At 37.0% G+C, this 23,239-nt stretch overlaps 1 protein-coding gene across 14 annotated transcripts in view; it reads left to right on the top strand.

The window, feature by feature from the left end:
* Nucleotides 1-23,239, top strand: part of R3HDM1 (R3H domain containing 1) — a 168,176-nt gene that overhangs the window by 92,042 nt on the left and 52,895 nt on the right. For 6 of the 14 annotated variants that reach the window (XM_036420858.2, XM_036420857.2, XM_045575674.1 and 3 more), the window contains 10 exons: nt 2,998-3,057; nt 3,145-3,285; nt 5,211-5,348; nt 6,847-6,955; nt 7,047-7,142; nt 11,538-11,575; nt 11,660-11,710; nt 11,812-12,038; nt 14,075-14,329; nt 16,985-17,136. In XM_036420858.2, the coding sequence (XP_036276751.1) occupies nt 2,998-3,057; nt 3,145-3,285; nt 5,211-5,348; nt 6,847-6,955; nt 7,047-7,142; nt 11,538-11,575; nt 11,660-11,710; nt 11,812-12,038; nt 14,075-14,329; nt 16,985-17,136 (1,267 nt within the window). The remainder of the gene's footprint in view (nt 1-2,997; nt 3,058-3,144; nt 3,286-5,210; nt 5,349-6,846; nt 6,956-7,046; nt 7,143-11,537; nt 11,576-11,659; nt 11,711-11,811; nt 12,039-14,074; nt 14,330-16,984; nt 17,137-23,239) is intronic. The other 8 variants (XM_036420859.2, XM_036420860.2, XM_036420862.2 and 5 more) reach the window with 7 other exon arrangements.

The raw sequence follows: 23,239 nt of genomic DNA, 5'->3' as shown, positions 1-23,239 counted from the left end.
GTGGCCATCCCGCAAAGGTTCCCAGATTGGAGAAGATACAGGCAGGGATGAGAGACACCTTCCCACCCCCACCCTCATGCATGAATTTCGTGCACCAGGCCTCTAGTATTAGAATAAGATTGCAGTGTTTGAAGTATTTTAGAGTCTTAGGTTTATGATGTTGGTGGTCTTAAATATCTTTTTGCAATATGTGTTTCAGTGTGATATAAAAATAATTTATGCTGTATGTAGGAATTTTGGGAAACACAGCATTACCAAGAAATTTTGACTCAATTGAAATGCAGAGTTAACATTAGTCATGAAGAAGAAAAAAAGACGGAGGAAAATGTTCTCAGGATAATGCACCCATCTGAACAGGAACTTAGTGTATTCATTTATGAGTTTTTAAACTTAAAGTGAGAGTATTTGTTCATTTTTTTCTTAGTTTATATACCTTCAACCCTATGATTTTTAATGTGCTTAGTATTTTAGTCACTAACCAATTATGAAATCCTTTGTTTACCAGGGTAATGAATAAATAGATTTTCACTTTTGGCAGGTCATTGACCCTGTTAAGGTATTTCCCACAAAAAGGCTTACCCACAAAATATTTCACCAGTGCTTTCATGAGGTAGACGACTCCCAGTTTAAGAACCCATCCTCTAAGTGTTAACTTCCCAGAGTGGGAGTTATTTTGCATATATTGCAATAAAAAGAAAACAGTTTCATTGGGCATGTGCACATAGAAGACATCATGAACAGCTAGCTCTCTTTAGTCTCACTGAGACTTATAACTCAAGATAAACCTTTATTTTAATTCAGGGTTTATTATATTCAGTGCCATCTTGATTTTCTAGTTTACACTTAAAATAGACCTTCAAAGGAGAACTGCCTAAATGAAAAATGGATTGAAGGAGTATAGGTATGACATGAATTACAAAATTTTTATTAAAACGCTTCTTACATATCGTTATATTAGCTGGGCCACAAAAATATTCGTTGTGGGCTGCAAGTTTGACATACTTGCTTGTCTATTAGGTAGAATAGATTTGTGGGGAACAAAGGAAGATACAGAGATATAATAAACTACTGTTGTATTATAGTTAAGCCACAAATCCTGATTGCAAGGATCCCGGGTATTGGCAGTGGAAACAGAAGAAAATAGGTAGAAGATAGATAAATTTTGCAGTTGTAATTAACTCCATGGGAATATTAGACAAAAGGACTATCATGGGCCAAAAATGCTTCTAATATAATATGCTGTGTGAAAGGTGGTGCCACTCACTGGAGTGGGGAATACTAAATGAGGATCAAATTTGGGAGCAAAATTGAATGTTGCTTGAACTTGTATTAAAATGTAATCCTGTATTCAGCTTTAGATTTAAAATCATCAGGGTAGCATGTTTTTCTCTAGGTTTTTCAACTAATATTTAAAAATGTATGGTCAAATAGCATTCAGTTTTATGATTCTTCCTTTATTATGTAGTGGGAGGCTGATGTATAGAATTTTAGGCAACTTAAGCAGGGAATATCGTCTCCTCTATTTGAATTTGATAGGGATCTAAATAACTTTTATTTGGGCCCACCCAGTGTGGCTTAGTGGTTGAGCATCCACCCATGAACCAGGAGGTCACAGTTCCATTTCCAGTAAGGTCACATGCTGGATTGTGGGCTCAGTCCCCAGTAGGGGTCGTGAAGGAGGCAGCCCTTTGATGATTCTGTCATCATTGATGTTCCTCCCTCCCTCTCTCTCTCTCTCTCTCTCTCTCTCTCTCTCTCTCTCTCTCTCTCCCTCTCCCCCTCACTTTCTTCCTCCCTCTCTCTCCCCCCCTTCCCTCTCCCTCTCCCTCTCTCTCTTTTCCCCTCTCCCTCTCCCTCTCTCTCTTCCCCTCTACCTCTCCCCCTTCCCCTTCCCCTCTCCCTCTCCTTTTCCCTCCCTCTCCCTCTCCTTTCCTCTCTCTGAAAGCAATTAAAAAAAATTTTAGGTCAATCAGTAAATAACGTTAATTTGGGAGGAAAACAACCTCTTGGCTTAGTTTTATTGATCTTTAAAATTTGGGGAACACAATTAAATGATCTGTAAAGCTACTTCAAGCTTTAAGTTTCTGTTAGGTTTTGTTTTGCTTTCTTTTGTTTTGTTTTGTTCCCACATGCACATGAAACTTATACTGAATACAGAGATACTCTCTTGAGCCACGTTCTTGGTGAGTGAGCAAGGAGGTCCTTTAGGGAATGGTGCCATTAATTTGCTACAGCCTAAGTGTACTACATAAGCCCCTAGTGGTCTAAACAGGTGCACATGCAGATACTCACTAGAGTCTATTTATTTTACCTGATGGAAACTTTTGGCTCATTTTAATTTTTATGGGAAAAATTCCCAAAAGTCTTAAAAAATATAAAATAGCAATTTACAGAATGATTTGAAAAGTCCTCTATTTCGGGGTTAAAGTTGGTAATGTAATTCATACTTCTCTGCTATAGCTCCATTTATATACTTAGGATTCCCATAGGAGTTGTTCCTAGCACTTCATGTTCTCTAGAGTATTGTTTCTGTGGTGTTCAGCATGATCACACAATCATGCATCTATCTAAAGATGTCTATTTTCCTGCTATCATCTCTCAGCTTTATTGAGTAATAAGGAAGTAAATACTAATATGCTCTTATCCATATATATTTACAGAACAGAGTCCAGTATAGTAATAGTGGAGTCAAAATCTATTGCAAGAATGACAACATGTTGATAGTTGTTGAAGATGGGTGATGGCTATATTAAAGTTCATTACACTGTTCCCTCTACATTTGTGTAGGCATGAAATTTTCCATAATAAAAATTTAAAATAAGTCATCCTTTAGTTTTTTAAAACCATTACTTTTTCAGAAAGCATGTAAATATTTTAGCATCAAGCTTGTGACGGTACTCAATGTACAGTTGTTAAGACAAATATTTAGTAGCTTAAGTTCAACATTTATTATTTCAGTGTTAAATTTTACCTATGAGTCTTCATATTTTATTTCAGGGACAGAATGATGCTGTTGAAATTGGAACAAGAAATTTTAGATTTCATTGGTAATAATGAGTAAGTCCTGACATTTCACAAGAAAAAAAATTGTCATCACATTTCTCCTTGATTTACTAAATTCGTGTGGTTTTTTTCTACTTTTAGGTCTCCACGTAAGAAATTCCCCCCCATGACATCTTACCATAGAATGCTGTTACACAGAGTAGCCGCTTACTTTGGGTTAGACCACAATGTTGATCAGAGTGGGAAGTCTGTCATAGTAAACAAAACTAGCAATACAAGAATGTAAGTATTAAGAAATGTCGGTACACATTATATATGTGTTACAGTACTTTCTCTTTTTACAGCACCTATTACCTGAGGTTTTCCATATGTTTTAGCAACCTAATTAAGCTCCATAATAACCCTACACGATTGGATCAAAAAATACTTTTAGATCACTGATTTTAAAATGCACCAGTCTGGGGATTTAAAATGCACTCCCAACATGGGAGTGTGCTGTGGGACTCCTTCCCTCTCCCCACATGGGAATCTGTGCTTGTTCTTCAATAAATTTCCACCTTTGCTATACAAAAATAAAATAAAATGCACTTTAGTCTGAACTGAAATGAGGTAGATGAATGAGGACTGGTTTTAAAAAACAACAGCAAAAAAAACCCTCAAAGATCATAATATCAGTGATGTTTGATAACTATTCTCTTACGAATTTGCTCCTTTTCTGCTATATATCTCCAGAAAGTGAGTCCATTGGTTAATATTGTGTCCACTTTCTGGGCTATATATAATTTCCTGAGAAAAATTTTTAAGTTGTTAAGAAAAGCCATTTCCTTTATAAAGTGATAGCTGTCTACTATTGGTAAATTAGATCATCAGTGCTAGCATTTAGGAGCAAAAGGCCCAACGCAGAGGCACCTAAAACTATAACATCTACAAAACACCTCTTCTGCCTATTTGTAAAGCTGATCCTAAAACAACTAATTTAGTTCAGCTAAAATTTATACTTTGGTGGTGATCTGCCGTCAATAGAATTTTCTATATCGGTTTGTGTGATTAGTCTGTGGTATTGAGCAGCAGTTAACTACAAATGCCAAAAATAATGCAGTGTTCATTACTTTCCTGCCTTTGTTAAAGCTGGACTTCTGAGGGTCTGATCTATGAACCTTTTGGTTTGATGGTTATATTTAATTCACTATCTCCTGCTAGAGGCCCAGTGCACGGGTAGGGCCCCCCGAGGCCTGGCCAGTGATCAGGGCCAATAAGGTTCCCCGAGTACTAATTCCCTCGCTACCCGTGCACAGCCACCATGCGGTCCTGCCTCCTCTTTCCCTCACTCCATCAGGGTCCACCACTGCAGCTGCCGCTGGCCACCCACCATGTTTCATGCTGCTCCCAGGTGGTCAGTACACGCTATAACAACCGATCAAACTCCTGGTCGAACCCCCGAGGGGACAATTTGCATATTAGCCTTTTATTATGTAGGATACCCTTATAGCTGCCATTTTGATTGTTGGAACCATGTTGGTTTTCTTCTGTTTTAAATAGAATGTTGTCAACATGATATATTGATAGGATTTGGTATTATTAAATGATTGTTCCGACAACTAAGATTAAATTAATGAAGATAAATGTCTTTAAAAGGGTCCTATCTTTCTTGGGGATTCAATTTTACTTGCAAGTGTGAATCTGATTCAGTTTTCCTCTGCCCATCGCTTAGTTTTTTTTAAGTATCTCCATCAATTAGTCTTTTCCCAATTAGTTATATCATGGCTAATGTAGAATAGTAACTATAGCATGAGTTGGCTTGAAGGTGAATAGAACTCTATTTAATCTAACCAATACCTTTCAACATTACTCAGAACTGCTGGATACCCAATCACATGCACATTAGCAGGCACTTTGACTAACATTTCGACTGGTGACTCTCTAAGGTTTTCAGTACAGTGTAACTTCAGTTATTTGAATGCTATGAATGATGTCAGAAAGCTTTAGGGTTTTCTTCATCAAGGTTTTCAGAAGTTTAGCTAAACACAGATGTTTGTGATATACTAAAAAAAAAAAAGAATAGATCATTAGCATAATTATAACTAGACATTTGAATCACTGAAGTTGCACTGTATTCTTGTATCTTCTGCAATATGAAGGTTATAAATCAGAAAACCTTAGAGATCTACTCCACATTGAATAAAAACAAACTTACCTTTTCCTCATAGGCAGATTACCCGCTCCAGCCTTGAACCAGTGGTGTTGTGGATGTCAACAACCCGGTGTCCACTGGGGTGTCTCAATGGAGCGGGAAGTTGGCGATTGCAGGGCAATAAATTCAGGCAACTATTAAAAAAAAAAAAGAGGTAAGACAGTCTTAAGGTTAGCTGAAATGCCTGCTAATGCTATTTGGTGTGGGAATCCAGCTGCTCTTAGAAAAGTTGCCAGGCCGTTGGTTAAATCTTATAGTTCACTTTGGAATGACAGTCTCTCACCCAAGTACAAATTCCTTGAATAAGAAAATGTGACTTTAATTAGCTACAAAAATAATTTATATAAGTAAACAGGGCAATCATGTAACAGAAATAACAACATACTGCCATTGTCAGAACTACATAGACAATCTTTCAAACTCAATTAAAAAAAAAAGCAATCTTTTTCTCATTAATTTGTTCATGAAATTGTTTTTACCCTCTATTTTTCTCTTTAATTCTGTATATAATTTTACATGGCGATCTGCTCTCTGTTTCACTTTTTTAGTGTATTTTTAAAAATTTGTTTTATTGATTTCAGAGGAAGGAAGGGAGAGAGAAACATCAACGATGAGAGAGAATCATTGATCAGCTGCCTCCTACATGCCCTCTACTGGGAATTGAGCCATCAACTTCGGCATGTGCCTGACTGGGACCTTACGGTTCATAGGTCAACACTCAACCACTGAGCCACACTGGTCAGGCAACCACAAATATTTTATTACTTTCAATTATATAAGACCAAACCTGATACTATAGAAGTGTAACATGATACTGTATCCTTTTATTTTGTCCTACAACTTTTTCTTAGATTTAGAAGAGGCAATGCAAAGAGGACATACGGTCTTTGGGTCTTACATAGCAGGCTCCAACTAGGGCTCAGTCATTGTCTTGCCTTTTGAACTTGGATGGTTACTTAAGTCATTTGAATCTGACTTCTAAGTAATATTTATAATAATAACAAGCTTCTAGTGGGTTTTTACTGGGTTTTTTTTTTTTTTAAGATATTTTATTGATTTTTGTACAGAGAGGGAGAGAGAGAGAGATTCAGAAACATCGATGAGAGAGAGTCATCAATCAGCTGCCTCCTGCACACCCCCCACTGGGGATATGCCCGCAACCAAGGTACATGCCCTTGACCGGAATCGAACCCAAGGCCCTTCAGTCCCCAAGCCAGCGCTCTATCCATTGAGCCAAACCGGTCCCGGCGGTTTTACTGTTTTAAGTGTTGTTTATTCATGTTCAGAATAACTCTATAAAGTAGGTAGACTTCATAATTCCCATTTACAAATGAGGAAACTAAGGAATATAAAAGTTAAGTAACTTGTGTAAGTCCCAAAGCAACTAAATTATAAAGCTAAATATTTGAACCCAAGCAGTCTTAGTCCAGAGCCCTCACTGTATTTCATATGGCTTTTCACAAATAACATGGGATAGTTAATATTTTCTCAAGAAAATTATGAGGAGTTAATGAAATAACATATTTATCTATTAATAGCATCAGTGAGTAGTAACTTTTATTACTTCTGTTGCTTTTCATTAAATGTTATAGTCACCCTTTCTGTAAATATTGTATATTATCTTTTTTGTATCCTTGTTTTTGTTTTTTTAGACCTGATCAGAAATTTAATGAACATATTAAGGATGATAAAGGTGAAGACTTTCAGAAACGATATATCCTTAAGAGAGATAACTCTAGCTTTGACAAAGATGATAACCAGGTAATTTAACACAATTAGAGCATTTTTTATATGTGCAGGACTTACACCAGCAGATTATTTTCCCAAGAATTATTTGTTCTCTTTTCTTTAGATAAGAATACGTTTGAAAGATGACAGAAGAAGCAAATCTATAGAAGAAAGAGAAGAAGAGTACCAGAGAGCTAGAGACCGTATATTTTCCCAAGATGTATGTATTGTTCTATTTAGCTCTTCATGTTAGAATATATACTAATTGTATTATAGAGGTTTACTCCTCCCTTAATCTGCTGATTACATTTTAACCACATTTGTTACATACCAAGTTACCTTTTATCAATAGAAATATTCAATTTTATTCATTTTAATTACTTAATAGTATATAAAATACTATATTGTAGCTGTTACATAAATTTTTCAAAAGTTAATAGCAGATCAACTACGGGACTAGTATTCTGAACTGAGTATATCTATATATATAAAAGTCTAAGCAACCATTATGACCCATCAACTGAATAACCAGTTGACTGGTTGCTATGATGCACACTGACAACCAGGGGACAGATACTCAATGCAGGAGCTGTGGCCTGGTGGTCAGTGCTCCCACAGTAGGAGCGCTGCTCAGCTAGCCAAGTTCACAGCTGATAGTGCAGCTGCAGCAGTGCAAGCATCTCCCACCTTCGCGGCAGTGCTACTGAGCGGCAGCATCTGCAGGCGTAGCGGGGCCAGGATGAGCTGGAACGGTGCAACGCTGGGCTTGGGCTCTTCCCCGCCGCCTGCCACTTTGCACACTACTATATCCCTTGGAGGTTGTCGGACAACCGGTACCTGCAGTCCAACATTTCCCTAGGGGTCCCAGGTTACGAGAGAGCACACACCAGGCTGAGGGACCCCACCAGTGCATGGATTCGTGCACCAGGCCACTAGGCTATATTAATAAAAGGGTAATATGCTAATTAGACTGTATGTCTTCTGGAGAAAGCCATGGTGGTGGGGATTGAAGCAGGTGAAGAAGTTAGGGGTGATCAGGCTGGCAGGGGAGAGCAGTTAGGGAGTAGTGATCAGGTGGGCAGGGGAGGGCAATTAGGGGGCAATCAATATGACAGGGGAGGGCAGTTAGGGGTGATCAGGATAGTAGAGGAGTGGTTAGGGGATGATCAGGCCAGCAGGGGAGTGTTTAGGGGTGATCACACCAGCAGACAGAGGCTGTTAGGGGCAATCAGGCAGGCAGGCAGATGAGCGGTTAGGAGCCAGTGGTCCCAGATTGCAAGAGGGATGTCCAACAGCCAGTTTAGGCCCAATAAACCAGCGGTTGGACATTCCCCAAGGGGTTCTAAATTGGAGAGGGTCTAGACCGGGCTGAAGGCCCCCCCCCCCCAGCATGAATTTCTTGTATTGGGCCGCTAGTGTATGTGAATATATATCCCTAAAATGCAAATAGACCAAATGGTGGAATAACCAAACAACCAGTCACCGTGGCATGCGCTGACCCCTAGAGGGTGTGCATGGAACATGGTGTGCATAGGCTGCGGTGGGATGGTGGAATAGGTGAGTGGGTGCACCAGACCAAGGTGGCATGCCAGTCGCTGTCGTCCAGGCAAGCCTCTGGTGGTTACTGAAAATTATTTGCTCCTGCTGGTGCCAGCCCTGCTCACACCCACTGCCGATACCAGAGCTGCCATTCACACCCACAGCTGGTGCTCAGCACTGGCCACTATCACTCAACAATGTCAGCAGGTGCAAGTGTGGCTGCCGGCCCCAATTGCTCCTCAGGGCTTCTACACCTTCCCCTGCTCCTGAGGGACAATCAGGGCCAGCAGCCGCCTCTCAAACCACTGTGGGAGACAGCCCGACTTGCACCCACTGCCACTGTCAGAGCCACCACTTCTAACCACTGCCAGCATCAGCCCTGCTCACTCCCACAGCCAGCGCTGGCACCTGATGATGAGCCCAATCGATCATGCGAGCAGTGGCTGCCAGCCCTGATCACCCCTGAGGGTTCCCCCATTTCTCCCCGCTCCTGCAGGGCGATTGGGGCACAGGCTGCTGCTCACATCCATTGATGTCACCAGCCCCAATTGTTCTGTGCCATCAGTGTGTGCGAGCAGCACCAGCGCTCAGTGCTTGGGAGGGGTGGTGGGAGTGGGGCTGCCAGCAGATGGGACCAGGGGTTGCTGCAGGAGGGGCCAGGCTCAGGCACAGAGGATGAGCTGAGACCCACCCCCTTCCCCACTGCAGCCTTAAGGCTCACAGTTCCATTCAAGCTGCATAAATTTGTGCACTGGGCCCCTTAGTTGTTTTTATAATATTTTTTTCTTCCAGGTTTGAGATCTTTAGAATAACTTGTTATTTTAATAAAGCTAATTGATTTTTTAAATTAATATTCGTTTTCCAATTTTTAATTGATTATATGAAAGACATCTTTTTAAGTGGCTAGTTAATTTATGCAGATACTCAGTAAGATAATCGGTTGGGTTTTACCAATATCTGTTATGCATCTGTTTTGTGTGGTACTAGTTACTATTCAAGGATATAATGAATATGTATAGTTTGTGTTAACATTGCCAGAGATGGAAATTTTCTCTATATTCAAAAAACAAACAGTACATAACATTAACATCTAGACTAACCATTAAGAATTTACAATATTTATTCAACAAATTTTATTGAGCACCCAGAGTAGGTGCTATGCTGGGCATAGTAGAGCATACCCATGGATAATTACTACAATAATTTTTTCCCCAAAACAGCTTTTATATGGTAGATAGTACCATTACTTTTGTTTTATAGGTAAAGAAATTGAGGCTCCAGGAGACTAAGTAAAATAGCCAAAGATCATACAGCTGTAAAATGACAGAATTGGGATTTCAACCAAGGTTGAACTCAGCCTAAATGAGATATATTTCAGTCTAGTTTATAAGCAATACATGGTCTTCATCCTTGATGAGTAGCCAGACAATGGCAGTGTGGTGTGATTTGTGTAGAGGCATAAAGGTAAAATAAGGACTCCACATAGAAGCACCACATACCATAGCTGAGGAATGAGAGAGAGTTAGCTTCCAAGAGGAGACCTGAAGGACTAAAGTGTTCCAAGTAGAAGGTATTTGCAGAGGCCCAGTGATGAAGGACAATTTGACAATGAGGATTTGAAAGATTCAGAATACTTCGATTTTAGCTAGGTGACACAGGAAATGAGGAAAGTTTAGATTGGACAAATAAGCAGAGGGCATATGATCCTAAAAACTAGTTCAGATAGGTGGGTTTTTACCTAGAGCAGAGAGCAAACTTTTTCTTATAAAGGGCCAGATCATAAATACTTTAGACTTTTTTAAGCTATATAGTCTTTATTGCATCAATTGAAATCAGTCTTTTTAATTTGAAAGCACATATGAGCATGGCTGTGTTTCAATAAAATTTTATTTGCAAAACAAGTCTGACCATAGTTTAGTGACTTCTGGTCTGGTGGCTGAAAAACTTGTTAGAAGATTGTTGTAATAATACAAACAAAAATAATGGTTGCCTGAGTATGAGAAAAGCTGTGTTGAGGCATAGCTGCTTGTTCACTGCTGCAGCAACAGCCATAGCTGAGGAATGAGAGAGTTAAGCTTCACCTGAAAGGTAAAGTACAAGTGATCAAAGTAGTTGGTTAATGAATGAAGTGGAATCTACTGACTGGTGTATACCTTGAATATCCTCTCATATAATAATCCTATATCATATAGCTGTGATATGCAAATTGACCCTCATGCCATCACAAGATGGCTGCACCCACAGCAGAGGCAGGATTCCCCAAACAAGTGATCAGCAGGGACCTGAGGCTGCCTGGCGACGGGCTAGACAGGGGAACTCAGGCCTCGCCCCCCCCACCCGGAGGGGCTTGACTGGGGACCTCAAGGCACACTGTCTCCCTCCTCCTCTCCCCCCCCCCCCCCCCGGCCCAGGCCGCAACTCCTGCCCATCCAGGGTTGATGGGGGACCTCAGGCTGCACCCTCTGCCCTAGCACTGGACCAGGGGCCTGAGGCTGCATGCCCCCGCCCCACCACCACCCCCTCCCCCGCCTCCACCCTGCAAGGCTTGATGGGGGTGGGCTGGCCTGATCTGGGTCTCACTCAATTTCGAGGCATTTGCAGGTGGGCAGGAACTTGACTCTGGGTCCTGCGGCAATCCCCAGACTCTGACAGGAGGAAGATTTTCATATACATTTTACTAATTTTCTTTCATTTCTGACACTTCTATTATAGAGAAAGGGCAAATAGCAATATTAAAATATTTTCTCTAATTAATTCCCTTCTAATGTGCATGAATTTTGTGCACTGGACCACTAGTATAATAATAATGGGTTCATTTATTTGGAAGAGAATATTTTAATTTCAAATTAATTTGTACCGTAAAAATGAATGGCTTCAAGCATTGTGTTACCAAGCCAATAAAATCCAGTATCATCTATTTGTGTATGTTTATCACCCTGTGGATTGGGGGGAGGAGGGGTGTGATTAGGGATATTTTTTTAATACTATTACATGTGACTTTTGTTGTCATCATTGGTTTAGAGATGGCATTGTATTTGGAAAAAGCTCAACTTTATATATCTATTCTTTTTTATAGTCCCTGTGTTCCCAAGAGAATTATATTATTGACAAAAGGTAAGGAAATTTTTGAACATTTATTTTGGTAACAATCTGACTGATGCTATTAGAAATAAAAATGTCTTATTAAAATGCCAACAGAATCCAAGATGAAGATGCCAATAGTACCCAGCAGAGACGCCAGATATTTAGGTATTGTAAGCATGCTTTCATAGAGTATTGAAAAATTAAAGCATTTTTTCTTTTCGTTTTTGTCTCTATTCACTTTTCAAAGTTTTATTTCTTAATTACAGAGTTAATAAAGATGCTTCAGGGAGATCAACAAATAGCCATCAAAGCAGCACCGAGAATGAGCTGAAGTACTCTGAGCCACGGCCCTGGAGCAGCACAGATTCAGACAGCTCTCTCCGCAACTTTAAGCCCGCTGTAACCAAAGCCAGCAGCTTCAGTGGAATTTCTGTCCTGACAAGGGGTGATAGTTCTGGAAGCAGCAAAAGCATAAGTAGGCTTTCAAAAGCAGGTATAAATATCTGTCTAGAACTGTGCATTCAAAACATTAGTTTCCCTAATGTTGTCTTGAGTTCTTTATGTTTCATACAGTTTATATAACTATCCTAAAATATAAAATTCCTATCAGCAGTGCATTGAGCCCTTTCAAAGAACTTAAAAGATAATGTTTATTGACATTAAGGTTCATTCTCTATTGTGACATAAACTTAATCATTTTGGTTCAATGAAATGTCATCTCTTGTTTGAGTACCCAGAGGTGGTTGGAAATTCTTCAGTGCTTATAGTTGGAAGAGGATGGTTTCTCGCATAGTATTATAATATCTAACAGTGATTGCATTTTCAGCTAATATCAATTTACTGTTTGGATTTCTTATAGTAAGTTCTCCATTTGACACTCAAAAATGAATAAAATTACTGAGAAGTTTTTGAGAAACTTAAAACTAAAGAAAAATAATACAATGTAATTGTCATGAATGAGTGGAGATTTTAATAGCATCCTCATTCTTTTAGCTTCTTTGCATTTAGAGCACATAACATTTAGGCTCATAACATTTTCTCTTTTCAATTTCACAAACTGGCTTCAATACGAAGAAAGCTCTCAGGATCCTTTTAGATCCTTATTTTGATCCCAAAATAAGCACGAACATCAGCAGAAGTTGCTCCCTCTCGTTAGCCTATTTGGGTCAACCTAAACAATTGGTTTTGTACCGATAGCAATTGAAGGGAGGGGTGTGTATTTAAAAGTGATAGTATTTTTTTAATCCCTGATTCTAGTCAATGCTTTAAATATTAAGGCTTGCAGATTGCACTTGTCACATTTTTAACTTATATTGTAGCTATCACTAGTAAAAATGTCCTGGTACATATGATAGAATATTGCTAAAAATAGGTAAGCTTTATGAATATAAGAAATACGCAATATACCAAATATACATTTATTTGAAAAATGCCCATAAAGTCTTCATAACAGAAAAAACTACTCATGTAACATGAGGTCATCATTCAGACACTACCAAATTAAAACATTTTAAGAACATGCACTATTTATTATCTGTGTTATTTTTAGAGATAAAAAGAAATATTATTTAACTCAATAGAAAAAGTATATATTTTATATAGTTCTGGTCAATAGTCATTTTAGCACAACTTACAATAGAAGTTGTCTTTCAGAGAAAGTCTGTATTTGTTTATTTTATTTATTAAAGATTAATTCTCCATCCCAGAGTAAACTGTTTTTTCAAAACTTGATTAACAGTTTACATTATCAAAATCTTTTCTTATTTATTCACCTTTAGCTATTATACTGAAAGTAAGTGACATTTTCTTTCTCATTGTCATAAAAAGTGAAATCAACTGCAGGCATAAAAGCAGTTAAAAATAAATTATCAAATTATTTTTAAAAGTACAGTGAGAAATAAATTTTAGCTAATGCTAATATAAGTAATTGGATTTTTTGCTATCTTTGCCCCTTGTTATGATTAAAAAATTGAGAGATGACTTTACATTATAGGAAAATGCTGTAATTATGAGCTGAAAATGAGTCTTAATGAAACTTGACAAGTGTTTCTCTTGCTAGAGAATTTATTTATTTATTTATTTTTAATTCCTACACCACTCCTAATCTCCCTGTGTTCTTATAGATCAGGTGTTTCTGATATAAGAGGCTTTGGGCATTTGGCTGTGCTAAGTTCTTTTCCCTGAGGGAAAATTATAATCTGTATATTTCTAGATGTTAATTTGAAAGGTAAAATGTATAGAACTTTGTTGTTTTGGATAATGTGCTTTTTGTAACTGTAGCTGGTGTTATTATAAACATGCTGGTTGCATGCTTTAGCCATGTCTTTAACAAGTTGAGTGATCAGTTTGCCGTATTAAACTTGTTTATTGTGGGGAGGGAAAGCAAAATTATTCAGTAAATCAAAAGTAATCAATGCCTTTATGTGGTAACTACTTGTTATGCAATGTGAATTTTACTGTTACATATTTAAAACATGCATTTTTTGTATGAGGTTTAAAAAATCCATATTTTTCATTACTCCTCCCTAGGTTCTGAGTCTTCTGGTAGTGTAGGGTCATCTACGGGCTCTCTTTCTCACATCCAGCAGCCTCTTCCAGGTACAGCTCTCAGCCAGTCTTCTCATGGCGCACCTGTCGTCTATCCAACTGTCAGCACTCATAGTTCTCTTTCCTTTGATGGTGGCCTGAATGGGCAAGTCGCATCTCCTAGCACTAGCTTCTTTTTGCTTCCCTTGGAAGCGGCAGGCATACCACCTGGCAGTATTCTGATCAACCCACAAACAGGTTGGTATCCCAAAAAAAGGTGTTTATTTCAATTGAGATATCAGGAGTTACCTGAAAATTAAAGAGTACATGTTAAATCTAATATCTGTAAATGTGTTCTTAGCTATTTATTTCTCATACGTAATTAGCACTTTTCCTAGAATAAAATTTTTCCTTTAATAAACACACTTTTGCTAGAAATATGTTAAAGGTCATATTTATATCAGAAAGTATGTTTCTTGGTATGACATCATCTTTTATGCCAAATAATGGCCTAACTGTAACTAAAAACAACTCATTTCCTAGAAATGAGACAACCACCTTTGAAAGAGCTTTATTTGATTAACTTTTGATAGATGGAGTTTTATTGCATTAAAGCTTTATTCTGGGAAAATAGTATGCATTTCATGAAGAAGAAAGTTAGAATGAGGTGGAAAGAACATGTAAGTAATTGTACTTTGGAATATGCTCATTGTTTTCTGCTGAGGAAAAACTAAAGGAGATCTTATTAGTAAAAGAAAATAGGTAGTCACTGAATTAATATTGACCAAACATTCTTTGCAATTAGAAAATGATTTGCATATACTGAGCATTTACTGTGTGTCATATACTGCTTTAAATACATTATTTATAATCCTTATAACAACCCTGTTGGTAGGTTAAATTCTCATTTACAGATAGGGAAACAACCTCTGAGAGATGCAGTTATAATACAATTCATTATGTCCATTGTCAAAAATGGCTTATGTAGAAAAAGTGTGATCTTTTAAAAGATAACAAGAAGTCTTAATCTCTCTTCAAAACAGCATAGCTCACTTATTTGGCAAAATAATGAAAACCTACAGCATTTGATAACCTTCCTTAAAAATTGACAGTCTTAGCTGATGTAGTCACATCAAGATGGTAGTAGCAAGCAAGGTAGATGCAGGTGAGAGTGTCAGGGTCGCTGAGTGTTCCTTTTGTTGTAGAGAAATCCATGGCTTTGAATTCATTGCTTTCAGATTTCATTTGTATTTTTTTCCCTTTTTTTAAGATAAAAGTATTCAAACATCCATTCCTATTCAAGAATTGAATTAATATAAATAACTGACTCTTTAGAAATTCGGGTTTTGCTTATTAACAGTTATCTTCTTAGCCTTCGGATTTATTATATTATTAAATTTCCTATTTCCTGGTGCAGGATATAAGATGATTTAATATTTCACTATTCCGTATTCTTTTTCAATCAAAACATATCAGTTAATATATTTTTGGTAACCTGATTGATTGTATTGAGTAGAGAATAATAGATTAAGGAACTAGTCAATCTGAAATTAAATTGTATTCTTCATTTTAAATGAGTTTAGAAGTGATTTCTTTGCATATTTTCTAAATGAACAGTCAGCAAATATCCAGCATGACTTGTTTTTAGTTATTTATAACCAGCACATAAATTGTCCGGAAACTAACTGATAAAAATAATTTGACTTTGGAGGACTTTTCCCACTTTAGCAATGGCACAGTGGATTCTTCTCTTCCAAATATTATTATGTGTCATAGGTTTTTAAAAAATAGGGATTTATCATAGAAGAAATTATGTCTTGAAGGCATTGTAAAAAGCTTTTATTCAAACTTCTCTTATTTTCTTCTGTATTATTCCCATATTAGATGGGTATCATAGTCAGTATCAATTATTTCACATAGTCTTTTTAAAAAATAAAATAATCTAATGTATAGTGAGGAAAAATACTAATCTTGGAATCAGTTATGTAGGAATCTATATGTGTTTTGAAAAAAATCTGGAAGAAGGTATCCAAAGAGATAACGATAATATTATGGGAGATTTATTTTCTTTTTTATATCTATTTGTTGGTTATTTTCCTACAATAAAAATATTAGAAAAAGTTGTTTAGAATGTGTGTAGAGAAAGAATAAAATTTACTCACTAACTTAATATATCCCTCTGATAATTAGTAAGCACTGAAAACAAGCCTTAGAATCCATATTAAAGCTCTCGTTTTCTCTTAATTATCAATAAATCTCACTGAAATTAAAAACAATTATTTTAGAAAATAATTTAGAATTTAAAAATTATTTACCATTTTTAACAAGTTAGAAACTACAAAATAAAGATACTGCCATCAAGTATATGTTTAAAATTCAAAGCTGTTTACCATTTAAATTTTTATTCAGTTTTAATTTTATTAGTTAAAAATACACAAAGTGGTCTGAAAATTAGCTATTTCCCACCACCTGATCAAGGCTAATTAATAATGTTCTAGTATCCCAAAGTCAAGCATTTTGTTCTTGAAACTGAAATGTATTGCAGCACTAAAGCACCACAATCTTGTAACTAAACTCAAGAGCAAGATGTATTCAGAAGCCAGAGGCTTTCAGAAAATAATGTGTATTATAAAATAAACTTGAGTAAATTTTGAAGAAGCAGTCTTTCAGTGAAACAGTGCAGAAACTTTGGTATATTTACTACTTTAAGTGGGAAAAATAAAGACTATTAATAGCTCCATACAAGGTCAGGCTTTGCCTCCTAAGCTAGAAAAGTCTTTTGGTTTTAAAAAACTTAAGGCTTTGAAATTGTGACTAAGGATTGTAGACATGTACTGTAAATTGTTACTAGAATGACCTATTTTCAAACTCTGCTGTAAATGAATTTTTTTTCCTTCTCTTTAAATTTTTTAGGTCAGCCCTTCATAAACCCAGATGGGAGTCCAGTTGTGTATAATCCTCCTATGACTCAGCAGCCCATTAGAACCCAAGTGCCTGGACCTGCACAGCCACCTCTTCCACCCCCACCACCTCAACAACAACCAGCTAATCACATTTTCTCACAGGTGCACATATCCACGATTACCTAATGCTAAGTTCACCCGCCTTTGCATATTTGGGACTAAATTCACTAATTATAATTGAGATAGCCCATGTAAGTATCTCTTAGAACTTTAATATTCTCCACCAGTGATGTCCCACTCACTGCTTATAGGAAGAGAGAGGTTAACTTCAAGGGCTTTTCAGCTAATAAATACAGAATATATATGCGGGGAAAGGGAATTTTGTATCTTATGAGCCTCTGGTGAGTATTTTTTCCCTATTTCACAACAGGAAGAAAAGGACAAGAGGTATAAAAACAAAACTAGGATTGTTCATTATCCCAGTGATGACAGTGTTTTAAAATTCAACAGATCAGTAGTTTGAAGAAACTGAGTTGAGTTGTTCAAGTTCTACACTAAAAATTTCACTAATGAGAAAATGCAGAGTAATTTCTTGTGAAAGAAGTATGGTGATAAACTTGAAATAGAGAATTTTCATTAGCTTTGCTCACAAATTATATCATTTGTATGTAGGGATGAAGAATGTACAAGCCATTTGATAAAGTTATCAAATATTTTGAAGGGCTGAAAATAATTGTTCTTCTGGCAATTAACACTCCCAATACTGGGCAAGGCCGTTTATCTAAAGTAAATGGACATCAAGGTTTTTGATGCATTCTTAGATATAAATATGAATTCATATATATAGAGTAGATTGCCTGAAACTATTTCCAAAGAGACTCATATTCACTTCCCAACCCTGTTTGATTATATATACCCAGTTACATATTAAACTACCTAAAAATCCCTCCCTATTCTTCTCTGCTTTAGCTTAATTCAATTTGATCCTAATGTGTTTTTCTTTCATTTTGCTATCATGTGGTGTTTTTTGTAGCACTGTGTTTTTCACTAGGAATTTTATAGGACTGATTTTCATTTTATTTAATTCAGTTAAAATAATGTTAGTCTGGTAACTTCAAAAAATTCTAAGGATTTACTTATGGTTATGTACCTCTTAAAAATAACTTTGAAGACATATGTAAAACATAAGACAATAAAAAAAAGTTGTTTATAATATATAAGTTCGATTTAGTTATGAAGCTATTGTAAGTGAAGATGTAGTAGACCATTTACTTTAGAAATAAATTCCTTATTGGACTATAATTTGAAATCTTAGGGTATGCATCAATTTTTCATGGCTCTTTTTCCTGACATTCTTCATAATTCATCATCAGTTATAAAAATAGAGAATAGATGAACAGATGACACTCAGTAACTATCTTTTGCACACTAGATAATCATCAACAGAATTTCAAATAACCACACAAAAGAATGCGGTGATTTCCAAAGCCTGCAGATGGGCTACATTTCTTGTAACCAATCACTTTAAGTGGATGCTGTTTGGCAGCCAGTTAACATTTTAAATAGGAAAAGGAGGTGCTAAGGCTTTTTTTTCCTAAGTGGTATCAAAATTTTATTTTGGCCCATCCAACCTGGCTCAGTTGAGCATCAGCTTAGGAACCAGGAGGTCACAGTTTGACGCACATCAGGTCAGGGCACATGCCTGGGTTGCAAATCCGATCCCCATTGGGGAACGTGCAGGAGGCAGCCGATCAGTGATTCTCTCTCACCATTGATGTTTCTATTTATCTCTCCTTTTCCCTTCCTCTATGAAATCAATAAAAATATATTTAAGGGGGAAAATGCCCAGCTGGTGTGGTTCAGTGGTTGAGGGTCAACCCAGGAGCCAAGAGGTCACTGGTTCAATAACTGGTCAGGGCACATGCCCGGGTTGCAGGCTCTGTTCCCTTAGAGCAGTGTTTCCCAAAGTCTGGTACGCGTACCCCCAGGGGTATGGGAAGAGTTTGGTGGGGGTATGAGTTGCACCAGAGTTTGGTGGGGATATGCACTGCACTGTGCTTAGCTGCGACTAATTCTACGTTCTCATGAGTACAACCTGTTTCTATCCCTGTCCCTTCCTTTCTCTAAAAAACAATAATAATAATAATAATAATAATAATAATAAAGACATTAAATATCTTTTTTTACTTTGATTGGCCAGTTTTTCTCAACCCACATTTTTCTCATTACCACTTGACAATCTGGTAGACATTAGTACATACCCTTGGTGCTCATAATGATCTTTCATTTATCATAGAGCAGGCTAAAGCTTGTATTTCATCTAACACCTACATAGTAGGTCAAGTTGTCTGGAAGAAAGTTATATCTTAATGATTGTCTCCCTTAACATCACGTTTAATACCCTGGAACTTCTAAAGCTACTACACCTCACTTAGTGTGTTAGGTGCTGTCATCCATGAGGAAGCTTGCTCATTTCTAGTTGAGAAGTTAGTGAAGAAACAGTAGGTACTTAAAGATTTTTCAGCTTTTACCTTTTCTAATACTTTAATTCTAGATTTCCTTGAAAGGTTCTAAACTAATATAAGCCTTTCATATTTTTAGAAACTCTTGCATTAATACTGTAAAAATGCAACTCATTTATGCATCTTAATTGTCATAAAAATTTCTTCTTTTTTAGATTATCCCCTAATACCATTGGTTTATTTTGCAATTTGAAAGTATTCTCTTTGGAAATATTCCAGAGGGAGATTCATATATATATACATTTTGACCAAAAGTAAGAGTTTTTATTAGGTAAAATTGCCTGGGTTCCTCCATTGCTTGCTAACATGACAGTACAGGTCACTTAACTCACTTTAGTCTGATTGCCCACATATAAAATGGATTATGATTATAATAACTTTTAAGCCAATTTGTATATTACCCCCTTTGTAAAAAACTATGTAAATATAATATTGGAAATCTAAATCAAATGTCAATGTTAGCTTATAAATGGCCAGCTATATTCCATAAAATTTAAGAGTGATTACATTTTTTTTTTTTTCAAACACCTGTTTATTGAGTGCCTTTTGGAATCTCTTTTTCCCTGAAATGCAGGCGTGTACCATTAGTGAAAAAAAATTGCAAAAACTAGTTTTCTCAGCTTGTTTGTTTGTTTGTTTTGTTAATCCTCACCCAAGGATATTTTTTCCATTGATTTTTAGAGAGAGGGGTTGGGGGGAAGAGAGAAAAAGAGCGATTGGTTGCCTCCCTCAAAACAACTGGTCTGGGGAACAAATCTGCCACCCAGGTATGTGCCCTTGACCAGGAATTGAACCAGAGACTTCGGTGCGCAGGCCAACCCTCTACCACTGAGCCACTCCAGCCAGGGCAAGTTTCTCAGATATTAATAAAAATTTTTAGTTGCAAGAAAAATATGTTTCTCTTCTGTATATAAAAGAGATGTGTTTGTGTGTCTGCATGTTCTTGTATGTATGTGTGTGTTGTTTCTTTAGGCTGTTGTTCTTAATGGTACCTCTAATACATTTTTCTTTAAAAAATTTTTTTAATTTATGCACTTTGGTCCCAAAAGAGTTCCTCATTGTGCCATATCAAATAAAGGCAGTAACTGGCATAGATGTTATGTAAGTTATTACTGTCTGATAACAAAATAAGTGAAGTTTTTATTTTATTATTTAGTGTTATATAACTAAATAGAGCAGCCCTTTCATCAAATCAGGAAGGAAGGAAAAGTGGTTTTGTTTTGACTGACATAAACCAGGGGTGTATTGGTTAGATAACAGGATTTAAAATAACTGTTTCAGTGAATCAAATCTTTTTATGCCAAAGTTATCTTTCTAATTGTGTATTAAATTTAAGCATAGGTATATTCTCAAAATGTTTACTATGTAGAGTTTCCTCATTTTGCATTGTTTTTGTTGTTTCCTACGTGGTTGTGTTGAAGATGACTTTATAAATCTAGTTAAAGCTATTGCCAAAACAAGTATGACTTTCCATTTTTTGTAGTTTTTCTTATATTTTATTCTGACATTAACGTTGTTTGCCAACCTGTTTGTCTTGGCCTGGTTGTTTTCTGCAGTCCTCTTCACAGCCTATTCCATACTCTACAGCTCATTACCCATCCCCTCCTGCCAATCTTACCCACCCAGCAATACTCTGTGGTACTATTTCTGTGTTCACTCCTTCATTGTTTTTGTGGATGGATGGATGATAAAGGCTCATGAATGTGATTAAAGTCAGGGATACATATATACTGAAAAGTGTTTCTATCCTGTATTAGAAATAAATTAATTTTCTTTCCTAAAATACTAGAGGCCTGGTGCACAAAATTCTTGCACTGGGGGTGGGAGAGAGGGTGGCCCTCAGCCCTGCTTGTGCCCTCTCCCAATTCTGGATCCCTCATGGGACATAGCAGTGCGGCAGGCAGCCAGGGAAAACCCTGAATCGATGCCTGGCACCCCATCACTCCCACTCATCCCGGGCCCACTGCGCCTTCTGTCGCTGAGTCAGGACATGCTCTCCACTTTGGCAGCTGCATTTCCCAGCCATGAGCCCGGCTTCTGGCTGAGCAGCGCTCCCCTTGTGGGAGCACACTGACCATCAGGGGGCAGCTCCTGCTTTGAGCATCTGCCCCCTGGTGGTCAGTACACATCATAGTGACCAGTCGTTCTAGGCATCCCATTGTAACGGTCATTAAGTTTTTATTATATAGATTTGTTATATTGGCTTTTCACAGTGTTTGCATAATCTCTAATCTTTTCCTTCCTTTCATAATGAAATAATTTTCATGTAGACAATTATTTCTAGTCCTAACATGTTTTCACTGCTTTTCTCATGGAGGTCAGTGTAGCTCAATGCAATCCTGAGATGGCAGCTTTCATCTGGAGATAGGCTTTCTATCTTTCCCCAAAGCCATAGGCCCAGTATACTTAGTGCCAGTTACTAGGGTGAATTGAAACTTAAAACTACAAGAGACATCCTCCTGAGTAAATTTCTAACGAAGATCTCTAGATATGTAGTCTGTAACTATAAAGTAATGGTACCTCCTTTAATTTCAAGAATGCCCCCAAGTTATACCGCACATAGGGCTCAGTTGCACCACTGCTGTGTTTTCTGTGTGACCTGTAGTTAGTAATCATATGAAACAGTGATATACGGTACTTCTTGCATAGTGCCTAACATGAAATATTCAGTAAATATCAGTTTCCTTCCCTTAAAATGAATCTCCCTAATAACATTCTTTCCCCATCACATTTTGAAAATGCTTTCCAAGTTAAATTACTAGCTATATCTTAAAATCACTCTACACTTTTTAGAAATGTTTTATTTTATTTGGGATAGTTTTGTTTTGAGCTGGAGGCAACCTTATTTACAAGCTTTGGCTCTTAATGATTTTTAAAAATCACTTCCAGGCTAAAAAATGAAATTTTGCCAGCATTTTAAAGATTGACAACATGAAAAGGAATAACATAAAAGCCTCAAAATGTTTTGGAAAATGGCAGATCATTGGAATAACAAAATTGACTTTTTGCAAAGATGACTGTAATGGTGGTGTGCAGTTATGGTATCTCTTATTAAAATATTGGTAATTACAACTAGTGTATTTAGATATATATTTTCCCTTTTGAAATTTTGCATTGAGTTAGGACAGTGGTCGGCAAACTTATAAGTCAACAGAGCCAAATATCAACAGTACAACAATTGAAATTTTTTTTAAGAGCCAAATTTTTTAAACTTAAACTTCTTCTAACGCCATTTCTTCAAAATATACTCACCCAGGCCGTGGTCTTTTGTGGAAGAGCCACACTCAAGGGGCCAAAGAGTTGCATGTGGCTCTCGAGCCAGTTTGCCGACCACGGAGTTAGGAGAACAGAGCAGCTATTTGGGAGAAGTAAAACCATGTATTTTCAATCATTAAATCAGGTTCCCATTTTCATCCCATATCTTTGCTATAGTCTTAATTTACTTTGGATTGGGGGGGGACAAAAAACACTGCGGACTCTAGAAATTACAGACATGTAACTTTGATCTGACAACTTCATTGCTCAATATTTTAAGTTTTTAACTTTTTTTCAGTTTTCCTCTTAGCAAAATATGGAGGTGTAGTATATATATATATTTTTTAATATATTTTATTGATTTTTTTTACAGAGAGAAAGGGAGAGAGATAGTGAGTTAGAAACATCGATGAGAGAGAGTCATCAATCAGCTGCCTCTTGCAAACAACCCCCCCCCCCCCACTGGGGATGCGCCAGCAACCAAGGTA

The sequence above is a fragment of the Pipistrellus kuhlii genome, unplaced genomic scaffold, assembly GCF_014108245.1.
Source record: "Pipistrellus kuhlii isolate mPipKuh1 unplaced genomic scaffold, mPipKuh1.p scaffold_m20_p_7, whole genome shotgun sequence".
Taxonomy (NCBI): Eukaryota; Metazoa; Chordata; class Mammalia; order Chiroptera; family Vespertilionidae; genus Pipistrellus; species Pipistrellus kuhlii.
Note: the sequence above shows the minus strand (reverse complement) of the source record. Positions and strands in the feature narration are given on the sequence as shown.